Source organism: Lasioglossum baleicum, chromosome 9 (genome assembly GCF_051020765.1).
Source record: "Lasioglossum baleicum chromosome 9, iyLasBale1, whole genome shotgun sequence".
NCBI classification, from domain to species: domain Eukaryota; kingdom Metazoa; phylum Arthropoda; class Insecta; order Hymenoptera; family Halictidae; genus Lasioglossum; species Lasioglossum baleicum.
The window spans coordinates 3,483,812-3,497,660 of NC_134937.1; the positions used below are offsets into that span (position 1 = coordinate 3,483,812).

Sequence of the window (13,849 nt, forward strand, 5' to 3'; positions counted from 1 at the left end):
GGGCCTGGCACGCGCGGAATATGGCAAGCTTGGTTTAGACCAGCGCACGGAATTATTTCATCGCGGCGGCCAAGAATCGAAGGCTACACCTCCTCTACCCGGCCGCGCGTCTTGCTCCCCGTACCGGCCCAACATACAGGGTGTCCCAAAATTCGTGAAAATCCCGAAAGGGGGTGGTTCCTGAGACTATTTCAAGCGACATTTTCCTTTGCAAAAATGTTATCCGCGGCTTTGTTTAGGAGTTATTAACGAAAAACACGGACCAATCAGAGCGCGCCCTGGCCCGGCGCGCCAAGCCGCGCCGGCAAGCGAGTGTCGCGGTACGCCGTGACATCGCATCGTGACGGCGCGGCGGCCTAGGGCGCGCTCTGATTGGTCCGTGTTTTTCGTTAATAACTCCTAAACAAAGCCGCAGTTGACTTTGGTGCAAAGGAAAATGTCTCTTAGAATGGTCTCAGGAACCACCCCCTTTCGGCATTTTCACGAATTTTGGGACACCCTGTATATTGCAGCTTCTGAAAAAAAGAAATGTACATCTTTAAAGTGGAAATAAATCACCATCCTTGTATTGTCTTTGACCATAAATAATAGAACTTTAAATACGCTGTGAATTATAGTTCATTGTTATTATCATCTATTATCAACATAGTTTAAATCAGAGTTTGAATAATTTAGCCCACCATGTAACTCATTAAAAATTAAATAGCGTTCTTTTTAACTAATTTTCACAACCGCTTCTTTCAGTATTCCAAGAGGTATTTCTAAGCTAACGAACTTGGCCGTATTTTGTTTGATCTCACAACTTTTTACGGCCATAAGAACTTGGCTCCTGTTTACAGAATGTTTTTGTTGGGATTTTTGTATCCGAAGCAGAAGGATCCGATGCTACGGATCCATTTGTAACTAATTTCTGTAACTAATTCAAAGTTCCTTTCGGATCCTTCAAGTTCCTTTTGACCAGCTCGAGGCTTGAATGAACACGTACCGAGGCCCGAGGGTCGGGTCCCGAAACCTGAGCCCAGAACACAATAGCAGTACAATAAACACGGCCGGGCGATTGCCCAGCCGTGTTTATTGCACCACTCGGACTATGCGCCCGAGGCACCGATGATGGGCAGAAATATTTAATTAGTTACTTTTTCCAAGATATCTTCTCAACTAAAAGCAGTAAGCAGTGACCGAATTCTATCGAATTTAGACTTTTCTTAATCGGAAGAACGCCACGAATCGGCTGGTGGCACTTTCGTGAGGGCATCGCGGAAAAATAAACTAGTTCAGGTTTCACTTGTCAGGGGTTTCATGCCGAGCTACCTGCCTGACCGGGGGATCGCCCGGCCGTGTTTATTGTACTGCTATTGTGTTCTGTGCTCAGGTCTCGGGCCTCGGAACGTGTTCATTCAAGCCTCGAGCTGGTCAAAAGGAACTTGAAGGATCCAAAAGGATCTTTGAATTAGTTACAGAAATTAGTTACAAATGGATCCGTAGCTTCGGATCCTTCTGCTTCGGATACAAAAATAACTAGTTAAACTTCGGATCAAGTTCCTTTTGGATCCGAACCTTAAAATTGATTAATTAAAATTTTGTATCTTTTATTCGTGATCCGAAATTTGTATCTAATTACATATTTTGCCCAACTCTGGACTTTAAATTCATTTTCATTACTACTTGTCTGTAATTAGCAACACTCGTCTCACATACAAAAATGGAATATAAAATAGTTCAAGAAATGTTAATTATTCAGAAGGTCATATTCGCTATTCGTGGCGCCTAGACGAACTATGGCCGACGCGCAGTCGGGGCGAGAAGGCGTAGCCTTCGATTCTCGGCCGCCGCGCCGCACAGTGGGCCAGAATGGCTCGGTAGCTGTTCACGCCTATTTCACCATTATTTCAAAACTTAAAGACCACATTAAATAGGTCGTTGAATTCGTCTTGGCGTCAGCTATAATGTTATTAAATAAAAAATATATAGTTATAAATAAATATTGAAGCTGACCACAATTTTTTATTTAAAAAAAGAAATTATTCAAATTTTTTGTATTGGGGTTTGTAGAAGACTGAGTACTGATTACTTTTTGTAGGAAACATTTTTTTGTCACACCACCGGAAATGTCTGAAAACTCGTGTGAATAATGAATAATATTTGAAAACTGGCTGTTCACCATTATTTCAAAACATAAAGACCACATTAAATATATCGTTGGATTAGTCTTGGCGTCAGCTATAACATTATTTAATAAAAAATATATAGTTATAAATAAATATTCAAGGTGCACACCATTTTTGATTAAAAAACAAAAATTATTGAAATTTTTTGTATTGAAATTTGTAGAAGACTGACTACTGATTACTTTTTGTACGAAACATTTTTTTGTCACACCACCGGAAATGTCTGAAAACTCGTGTGAATAATGAATAATTTGGCCACGATTTCCATCGAACTCACCTCTGTGCGCGTGTCACGCGACGCTTTAAACTATCATAATTTTCACGGTGGTCTGAGGGGGGACGCGAATTTTGCAGGATCTTTTAGAGGAGATGTTGCTGAAAATGTTCCACGTTGTTAGAGCCATCATTTTTGATCATTTTTTAACTTATTCCTTGTCAAAGGTGAAAAACTTTGACGATTTTCCTTAGTTGACTCAGTATTTTTTTTTATAACAAATTATGAACAATAATGTTTAGTTCCTGGTGCGTCCTCAACAAAAATATACATTCTTCGTATAAAAAAAAATTGGGCACTTAATCTTCAGTAGGTTTTCCAGGACACCGTTATGAAGAAAAGGAATTTTTTCGGTGATAAATCATACCTGAAAAAGTTTGATCTTTGAACGCTTATTGTGACGAGAGTTTTTAATAACTTTAATTAATATTATTGTTTTCGAATGTAATGGACATTTAAGAATCACTGTGCATTGGTTAAAAATCGATATGAGGACTTTCATTTTTTAGCTCATGAACAGCTACCGAGCCATTCTGGCCCACTGTGCGCCGCGATGAAATAATTCCGAGCGCTGATTTAGACAAAGCGCGTCTTCTCTCGTCTATTCGAGTTCGCTCGTGTTCGCTTGCGTTCGCATGTTTTGCAATTGCCACGGCCCGATTAGACCAAGATGCCGCCCTCGCAACACGTCACCAGGCCCAAGTTCATCAGTGACTCAGCGGCCCAGTACTTTGTACCATAGAATAATCCCAAAACCTTGCACCCTCAAAGATTATCCATTATATCCATAAGATTATACATTAGCATATAAGACACTCTAAATTCTTGTATCGAGTTAGTCGACTGTTACCTCTGCTACGGCACGTCAAGCCGATTCAACCCAGTGCTTCGATTGAGTCCAACTTTCCTCGCGCATGCGTGGCGATTTCAGCCTCGGTAACGTGAGCTTCTCGATAAAATGGGGTTCCTTGAGCACCCCGCAGAACTTTAGAAAATTTATATGATTTGATTCTAAAAAATGAATGTATACCAGGTGTATTTGTGTATATTTTGTGACTCGTAGGACACGTCCTGGAGTCTTTTTGTGCGGTAAGATTATTTCGGTACATTCCCGCCAATATATAACTACCTCAGGGCTCTGGCCGCTCTGCTACCCAATAGTAGATACGTTACTGTTTTCTCGCGCCTGCGCGAGAAAATTTGGGCACAATCGAAGCACTGATTCAACCTTTAACTAAAGTCATTTTGTGTTCCTCAAACGTCTGAGTAGTGATTCGCCAAAGTAAAATACGTCGATCTTCACGAAGTCTCCTATTTCACCGTAACACTATACATACATGTTCCAACAATATACCGTCAACAAAGTTAAACTTTTTTCGTGTTCAACGATTACTGTCGAGTGATTTTTATATAATAAAATTTACCACTCTAAAACCAAATCCGATAGTAAAATTGCACTATCACGCTACATTTTCGAAAACCCTTGATTTTTGTAAAAATGCATGATTTTGATAAAAAATGAAGTGTTACGCAAAACCTAAACGTGCGAGAGAGTTCAGGATTGTGTCAAAAGAGAGAGGGGACTCTCCTTTATTATCCGCACATAGACAATTATATATATGTATTTCTTATACTTTCTAATAGTTGCAAATGCTTGTTAAAGTTTGAAGAAATGCTGACGCGGGTACTGACCGTCCAACGAGAGATATGGCACAGATTTTTTTTGGCTAGTGGGGTGTAAGGGGTCTGCGAGACCCGACTCCTGACGATCGGCTGCGGAACCCACTCTTGCGCTTCTACGTTCTGGCGGGAACGGTCGTCATAGTGCTCGGCGTCACCGCATCGCTCTATTGCAGTCGCAATAGCGATTCGGCCAATAGCGGAGGACGTGCAGCGCGGAGTAGGGATACCACGCGGTACCAGCGAGTTTCTCTGTGCCAACTCTCGTTGGAGGAACAGTACTTTCGGAGCGGTAGACACAGTCTTAAAAAAATAGTGTCCCCACACGATATTTCTCCCTGCTCGGAACTGGCGATGGGAAAAGTATCGCGACTATACTTTACAAAGCTGCACTAGGTGCTGGTGGATAAAGACAGAGAGCTGACAGAAAATAATGGAGTTGGTAAAAAAATTATTTCACAGAAGATTTTAAGATACATATCTCAAAATTTCCTAAAAATTGGTTTCATCAATTGTTAAAATCACAATTCCGCAGTCTTTATTATAACGAAGATCTGTTTTTACAAATTTAGTTCCACCCTCTTGATTGGAGGGAATTCGATAGCGTACGGTGGGTTTTCTCCTTCACTGACCCACACAGATCCGTTCTTGCCCTTCTGGATCAGTAAGACCATTGCTTTCGCTAGATTCTCGGGTCTGGGAAAAAGAACAAAAATTATAAGTACACACTCGCATCGTTATGTCACAAGTACGTAAAAAGAAAGATCCTACAAGTAATCATCGCTTCCTTAACTTCGTGTTCGTGTCTGTCAGACATGGGAGGCGAAATTATTTGTACAGATAAAAGAATGAATTTCTAAGTTGAAAAATTCTTCAATTTTTATTTTATCGCATTAATTACATTGGGGATGCCCTTTATTTTACGGGACCAAAAATGTTTGTCTTTCTGCTATAAACTATTATCTATTTGGTATGTAATCCAGTAGATTTGAACGAGGAGAGCTGAGAAATCTAAGTTTCAATTCTGCAGGATCAATGGTTCATTAGTTATGGCTGCTTAAATCTGAGCAATTTGCAGTATTTTTATAGGTAAGTGCGCCGCCATGTTGGAGTTTAGTGACGGTCATACATAGATTAGTTAGCAAAAAAGTCGTGAAATTATTTTATTCTACTCTTACGTACGTACTCTTATGTACTGTGACGTTGCAATTTTTTCGACGTCACTTCTCCGTCAATTTCGTCGTCGTTTTAGGGAACAATAAAGGACCGGACGCCCTCTAACGGGACACGATACCGTAAATGCAGGATTCGAGAACGCTCCTCTTTGAGATTCCGATATTATCGAGGATCTTTGAATGACATCTGTCGCGCGTACCGAGAACGGCAAGAGTCAGGGCCGTATATGAGACGCGCTGAAGGAACCACCGATCTTCCGAATTGTCACGGGTACGCAATAGCATCCCGAAGCCAGGAAGCGCCCGATATAAAGCAAATGGCCGTTTCGAGGTGAGGGCTTGGTACGAGCACACTCGGCGAACAAACCGGAGGCGTCGCCAGGACAGCAGCTCTACTTAACATCACGTCCACTGCGACCAGTTAAAAATCCTGACGCCGCCCCGTCTCGCCCCGTCAAGGGAGAGCTGCCCCGGGGTCGGTGCCCTCGTAACCAAGAAGAGGAAGCCCCACCGCTGGCCAAGAGAGCGATAGGCTCCTTGGCCAATTTCGCGACTGTCCGGGGCCCTAGGACGCTACAGGAAACGCTCCTGTGCCGAAGAGTTCGCGCGGTGTAAATGCGCCATTGGGACTTCGGAAACGCGATCGAGTGGGGGGAACCGGGTTCGATCCGATAGATTGCCGAAAATCGATAGATCACTGTCGCGCTGGCTCTCGTTATCGCATGACGTGCGCTCTGTATTCGCGTTGCGAGCTAATTGTAATTTAGAGTCGGGAAACCGAGAAGTGCCCGTTGGAGGTTTTCGTGGCGTCTAGGACGAAGTCCACCTACGTTCCGGCCGTGCCTCACGCTCTATCGAGAGCAGTTCCGTCAAAAGGCATTGAAAACGAGAAACGGTAAGCCGCACTTTTGTGAACTATTCGGTATTTCGTAGCACGACGGCTCGACCTTCGTCGCGCGAGGACGAACGCTTCCCGTTCCGTCCTCGATAATTCGCTCGCATTCGTTCTGGGAATGCTTTGAGATTTTCGGGTCATTTCGAGAGAGTTTTCCTCTTTGAATTGCGTGCGAAAGAGTGTCCTCAGAGGAGTCGCGTTTCGTGAAAGAAATCTCTTCGATATTTTCGTGTTTTCTCGAATCCTGTGTTTCTCGCCGAGCATCGTATTGTTTTCATCGACCTTCGATCGCGTAATCGTTAGCGTACGCGTCGGGGCGAATCACGTGCGGAAGTCATCGCGGCAGTCTCGCAGTTCGCCGATCATCTGCGCCTCGCGTTTCCGAAGTCCTGTTACGAAAGAAACGGCGATAAATTTCAGCGGTATCGTCGTGAGCGAAAACTGTAGGACAACCGCGCTGAGAACGAACATGTTTTCGCTATTCTGTATGAAGAGCGCGGGATCTCGTGTCGCGGACACGTGGCCGCAGATGTAGTATTCCAACGACTGCTACAATAAATAGCTCGAGACAAAACTCGGCTTCTCCGAGCTCGAGAATTGTTCCGCGTTTCGCGCGGCATCTTTGAGGTGCCTGGCGCCCGAACTTTTCGTTTTCGTGAGAGAATCGTCGAATCTTCGAGTCCCTTCTTTGGCTCGGGCGTACCGCGTGTACTCGGCCTGCATGCCGCGCCGCGCCGCGCCGCGCCGCGCCGCGCCGCCTGGTCTCAGCGCCTGCAAGGTCCGAAGTTAACCGGCTTTCGCGAGTCAAACCGCTCGCCAGAAAAAGGTTAACGTGACAGTACGTAGTATGTATACTACGTTCAGTTTTCAGCATTTAGTTTTAGAATTTAGAATCATAAAGATATTTGCTTTTCGTCACATTGTATACATAGTATTCACAACTTGTAAATGGAAGTCTGAGCTCATCATAGAGTTGATTTAATCAATACTATTGGTTCATTATTTCTTGTTCCTTGTGAACGCGGAATCCTCAACATATTCCATCTCACTTGCAAATGTTTGTACACAACTAGAACTCTATAGAATAATTCAAGGTTTCAGCCACGAACCTATGTAATACTAAACGGTAAGTTTGTTTGAAAGTACTTTAACATTTTCAAAACAGAATAACTGTTACTGTCCAACTGGAACTTTTTCTCATTTCCGAAAAAGTAAAAATTTTCTATTTATGCATATATACATATATGGAGTAAAAGTTTCAGTGGATTTACAACTATTTTCTTAGAACAGCAAATTTAAAAGTAAAAAATTACTGTTAAATGGTAATTGGCCAAGCTGTGGTTTATCGAACTTTTAAACGTTCTAATCAAATTTCGTGTGGTCGAATATGTCATAATCAAAAGTTGTATTTAGGTCTGGTCAGAAAATATCGACGGAACAGCAGACGGATTAAACTAATTAAAATGACATTAACTTACCCCTGGGTGGGATATGAATTGAAAACCTCCATCATCTTCTTTTTGTCAACAAAGTCGAACGCAAACGGCTCCAAGTTATAATCGATCAATGGGAATGTCGTGACACCAGGGCACATTACGAGAACACGGACACCGGTTTCCTCGTACCATCCCTGCAACAATCAATTTTTAATGAAGATGGAAATTAATTCTAACACGTGTTTTGTTAAATATGCTTTTAAATGAATTTACCGCAAGGCCACGACTGAATGCAATCACTTGGTGCTTGCTGGAACAGTAAGCTGGCAAATAGCGGCTGATGGAGAAGCCTACGATAGACGAAATGTTTACGATAATACCACCCTTGCCACCTTTGTCTTTGTGCATCAGCTCCATGGCGAGGAGAGATCCGTGGATCACACCACCCTGAAATCGAAATTGAATGATCGTATGATTCCTATCAGTGGAAACTTTCAATGGAAATTGCCTTCGTTGATAGCTAACGCAATTCTTCTAGTCTTCCTAGATATACATATAGCTTTAAAATACGCAGTACGTGAGTCAATAAAACTGGAGGTATAATTATACAGAAAAGTACTGCCCACTCCGATTTTGATAAAATTTAAATATGTTATAGATATTGACATTTTGAACAACTTTTTCCTTTTCCAATATAGGGGGGTCGCTTAGTTTTCGAGATATTTGCAATAAACTATCGCGAATACTGTATTGAATTTTTCGTATTCCTGCACGCTCCGCTGCAACGTAAACCTGTTTCGGTGCGGCGTTTGTTTACATTTTGACAGTGTAGAGATGAGGTAGAAAACGGGAGGGTGGAAAGTGCCGGCCTGACACCACATACACCCACCCAGTGTTTCTAAAAAGAAGGTTTCCGTTAAGAAATTAACATGTGCGCAAACTTTCAATATCATATTTGTAATCAGCACGTGAAAATACGTAAGAATCTAGAGTATAATTTAGAAACAGTGGGTGCGTGTGAAACACTGGGTGGGTGTGTGTGGTGTCAGTCTGGCCCTTTCCGCCCCCCTGTTTTCTCTCTTATCACTACAGCGTCAAAATGTAAACAAACGTCGCACCGAAACAGACTTACGTTGCAGCGCAGCGTGCAGGAATACGAAAAATTCAATACAGTATTCGCGATGGTTTTTTGCAAATATCTCGAAAACTAAAAGCGACCCCCTATATTGGAACAGGAAAAAGCTGTTCAGAATGTGTTGCTGCATAACATATTTAAATTTCATCAAAATCGGAGTGGGCAGTACTTTTCTGTATAATTACCAAACTGGATGTTTAAAATACAACTATGATTTTAACTGTGGCAAGTTTGTTTCTAGTAAATCGGAAAAGTGGCCAATCAGCGGTCGCGCACGAACCGTTAGAAATCGTTGGCCGTTCGAAATATTAACTCACGACAAGACGCTCCGTATTTATAGCTGTAACCGCGACCACGTTTGTACGAAAGGCTTAATTAAAGTAATTAAGCAATATTATTATACAAAAGAGTATTTTCATTTACAAGTATTTTTAAAAAGTTCTGTAAAGATACAGTTGTTTAAGTTGTATTAATGTACATTCTGGAAAATATAAAGTTGTGAAGTTAAACATGTGGCGTCTACCTCTCACCTCCACGCAAATATAATAATTTAACACTGGATTTTATTTCACTCACCATGTTCAGGTCAACGATCAACTTCCAGTTTTTGTCATTTGCTACGCCGGCGTTGTTGATAACAATGTCGATACCGCCCATGGCGTTTGCAGCCTTCTTGAAAGTCTCTGTAATAGAAACGATTTCTTGTTTACGCTCACGCTCTTGTGATCCTATTATTGAATGGTAAATGTTTCAAGATGTGTATGTAAGTGGATAATCGCATGCGTAATTTTATAACTAGACAGCGGACCTTTATGCAAAATTAAAATGTTCTGTATCGATTGTGGGGAGCAGGAATAAAATAAAAATTGGTTTCATCCCTTAATGACTTCATTATATTGAAAACAATATTGTAATATTCTTAAATTTTTTTATTCTTTTACTGTGATATATTTGACATATATTGTTTATAATATTGCTGCTAAAATACGGTATCTTTATGGTATATCAACATGCTAATGTATCGTGTTTGTGTAATGGCATTGAAAGAAATCAAGAAATACTTACACCAAGGGCAACAATAAGTGGACTCTTAGTGGAAAGAGGTAAACGTGAAAATTAGTGGCATTAATATGACCGTTTTAGTATTGTACATATATCCTTATAGTGTTGTTGATTATTTAGTGAACAATTGAAGTTCATATTTATTGTACATCTTTATGTAAACACGCCGTGCCATAACGAAAATGTCAGATATTTATCAGAAGAGAAAATAAATGGACACTTGGTTATAATGTTATTGTGAAGTAAGAAATGAGCGAAACCCTTGACAGAGAAATCTCATCCAAACAAGCACTTGTAATTTCCCATATTTCTCACCTAATTCATTCTAGCCAAAACATAACTTTATTAAAGCACACTCCCATTCCGACGACTAAAACGCACCACCCACTCACCCATTAGAATTCTATTTTTGATTTCATAAAATTATAGTTGACATTATGTTGTATCAGACGAATTGAACGGCCTACTATTGTAACTATAATTTCTTCCGACTTTTTGGGCCAAATTCCCCCTCTATAGGCCGCAAGAAAGACATTTTATCAATTTAATTTTAAGAAATCGGTGACGTGTTTGACATGCTTGGGTTGCAGTGGGAATGTGAAAAAATTCATTTGAATATGAACTTTTGATAATATGAACAAAGACATTGGAAAACAGTAATACATAGGTGCTACCAGAAGGCGGCAATAATAAATTTTTGTTGCAGATCGTATGTCATGACATTTTTACCTCCAGAAAAATTGTCTAATCTTTCTTATCATATCTATGTAAATTGTAAGTTTAAATAATGTGTCTAAACCAGCGCTCGAAATTATTTCATCGCGGCGGCCGTGAATCGAAGGCTACGCCTCCTCGCCCCGATCGTGCATCTCGCTCTCTGTGGCGGCCCTAGTTCTTCTAGGGCCACGACTAGCGAGTATGGAAAGGGCCTGAGGAACTCCGAACTATTAGCCGGTACGGGGAGCGAGACGCGCAGCCGGGTCGAGGAGGTGTTGCCTTCGATTCTCGGCCGCCGCGATGAAATAATTCCGAACGCTGGTCTAAAGTATGGATTTAATCAATTTTGATAAAAATAAGTAATTAAGCTTAAAATCCTAATTCCTTTTTTACCAAAAATAGGACCTCAGAAATTGCATGTACATATATGAATTTAAAAAATTGAAGAAGGTACCTTCGAATTGTTTAACATTTGTCACGTCACACGGGAAGAACAGTGCCTTTCCTTTTCCAAATTTTTTTTCCAAATCAGCTACGGTTGTGGTACCGGCAGATGTGGGCAAATCGAGGATGGAAACAATCTGAAAAAGTTGAGATTACTTTTGATTCACGAAAACGCTAAACAATTGAACGGAACGAGAAACTGTACATCCATGCTCATAACTTCTTTCATCATGTTTCGAAAATTTCTGTTGCACACCAATAAGATAATCAACTGCACTCGTTTATACAATTTTAATTTGTCTAACTTGTCAGTAGTTTACTATTTGATAAATTCTTACTGTCTAATTGCCATTTAATAGTAAACCCATTTCTAATTTATAGCTTTGCACGCGAAAGAAAATGTCACCCCGTTTATTGATTAAATAAATAATTTGGATTTCAATCCACTATTCCAGATTGTCGATTTAATAGTTGTAAAGATGTGCGAAAATATTACCTTAGCTCCATTTTTCAGCATGTGCTGTACGCAACTAAGGCCAATACCTCTGGCTGCTCCGGTGACCAAAATATTCATGTTTTTAACGTTGTCCATGGTCTGAAATAAATTAAAAGAATTAGGAATGAAGTAATAAAATTGCAGGATACGATTCACATAATCATATTTTACAAAACTTTTGTAGACCTCGGGTGATCTATTCATCACAAAACTGGTTCTTCGGCTATTCAATTATTAAATTAAATCACATTACAATTCAAACTGAACGCCATTGAATTAAAGGAGAATTATTCACATTTAATAAGAAGAGCTGAATTTTGAAAAAGTTGCTGAATTCTAAATCTTTTTCTTCAATTTTCTTTCAATTTTCGTTTTCTTTAAATTTTATAAGAAGTTTGATCTAAATAAGATCTACTAAGGCAAGGTATCAAAATTACTTGTTTTGCGATCTGTTATAATCATTACACATTTTTAGTACATCTTATTTTATTATCTAAATCATAATAACTTTTTAAAAATTCGACCAAACAACTTCACTTTTTGTAGCAATTAGAAGCATTGATTTAGTAAATGACGTGCAAAAAGGATTTTAAAAAATTTGAAAATGGTTAAAATTCATGAAAAAAAAATAGAAATGGAACTTTTCAATACTTTTTTATTTCAGCTCAAAATAAAAATTTAAAATTTAGATCGATGTTTACGATGTCTCAATTGTATGTGTACTTATTTTTTAAAAGTCATATCATTAAAATATTATTATCTTTCTTTTCAATTTTCGTTAAATGAAACAGAAAATACATAAAATGTCTTCTTAAAATTACTTATTCTTTTCAAAACAACAAGTTGGACTTATCACTCCAATAGTATAATTGTATCTGCAGTGCTCGTGTTACGCAAGAAAGCCAAAGGTACGAAACGATAATAAATGTTTACTTACAAATTTTTTTACATATATGTATGTTGAAGCTTGTGTGCAGTGGATAGGTGGATATGAAAGAATGAAATCACAGAGTACTCTGTAATAACGGCTTTTTAAAACGGATTGCTTAAATGTAACGTGACTGATTCTATCGAGGACAACATTTGAACTGAACGCATACATACAGTCAACACGGTAGCTCAGGGTTTAGACCAGCGCACGGAATTATTTCATCGCGGCGGCCAAGAATCGAAGGCTACACCTCCTCTACCCGGCCGCGCGTCTCGCTCCCCGTACCGGCCATACATATATCGCACCTTCTGAAAAAAAGAAATGTACATATTCAAAGTGGGAATAAATCACCATCATTGTATTGTCTTTGACCATAAATAATAGAACTTTAAATACGCTGTGAATTATAGTTCATTGTTATTATCATCTATTATCAACATAGTTTAAATCAGAGTTGGGCAGTATTTAAATAAAAAGTAACTAAATCCGGATCCAACTAAAAGATAAGTAACTAATATTCGTGATCTCTCTTAAGGTTCGGATCCAAAAGGAACTTGATCCGAAGTTTAACTAGTTATTTTTGTATCCGAAGCAGAAGGATCCGAAGCTACGGATCCATTTGTAACTAATTTCTGTAACTAATTCAAAGTTCCTATCGGATCCTTCAAGTTCCTTTTGACCAGCTCGAGGGTCGAGCCCCGAGACATGAGCCCAGAACACAATAGCAGTATTTTCACTTGCATGAGAAAAATTTATATCCGGATACGGCGCAGAAGGAGACGATTCTGCAGGAGACGAAGCAACGGCAGATTTAAAAAAATTCATAAGATTTTTGCTTGAGCACTTGGGAATCCGGATATAAATTTTTCTCATGCAAGTCAAAATACTAGTGCCAGCGCAGACGCCAAGTTCCCTAGGTTGTAAAGTTTGAATTAGGTAAGTGCAACAATCATTGGTCTCTGGGAATTGGTCCTTCCCGATATCACAGCCCTTATAGGCGAGAGGAACTTGGTCCATCCTTCATATCACTGAAGTGGATGGGCCGGCGAACTTGGTCATCAACCTTTACACGAAGTGTTTTGGTTTGGATTTCTTATACTTTCTAATAGTTGTAAATGCTTGTTAAAGTTTGAAGAAAAGCTGACGCGGGTACTGACCATCCAACGAGAGTTGGCACAGAATTTTTTTGCTAGTGGGTTGTAGGAGGATCTGCGAGACTCGACTCCTGACCAGGCTTGCCATATTTTGCGGGAACAGGGAATTACCGCTTACCGCTGCGCCCCTCGCCAAGCTGCGCGGCGGAGCCAGTCTTTGCACTCTTCCCACTCTGACTCGTCACCATTAGTGGGAAGAGTGCAAAGACGGGCTCCGCCGCGCAGTTGTGCGAGGGGCGTAGCGGTAAGGGGCTGGATTCCCTGGTCCCGCAAAATATGGCA

At 40.3% G+C, this 13,849-nt stretch overlaps 1 protein-coding gene across 2 annotated transcripts; it reads right to left on the reverse strand.

Moving 5' to 3' along the window:
- Positions 1-4,634: 4,634 nt before the first annotated feature.
- Positions 4,635-12,605, reverse strand: LOC143211826 (15-hydroxyprostaglandin dehydrogenase [NAD(+)]-like). 2 transcript variants are annotated; one of them, XM_076429830.1, is made up of 7 exons: positions 12,587-12,605; positions 11,483-11,581; positions 10,997-11,123; positions 9,340-9,446; positions 7,902-8,075; positions 7,671-7,822; positions 4,635-4,818 (listed from the first exon to the last, which is right to left on the reverse strand). In XM_076429830.1, exons 2-7 carry the CDS (start codon positions 11,576-11,578, stop codon positions 4,683-4,685), a joined length of 792 nt encoding a protein of 263 aa, XP_076285945.1. In that variant the 5' UTR covers positions 11,579-11,581; positions 12,587-12,605; the 3' UTR covers positions 4,635-4,682. The 2 variants fall into 2 exon arrangements, with proteins under 2 accessions (XP_076285945.1, XP_076285944.1); XM_076429829.1 differs by lacking the exon at positions 12,587-12,605 and adding an exon at positions 12,420-12,580.
- Positions 12,606-13,849: the final 1,244 nt, after the last annotated feature.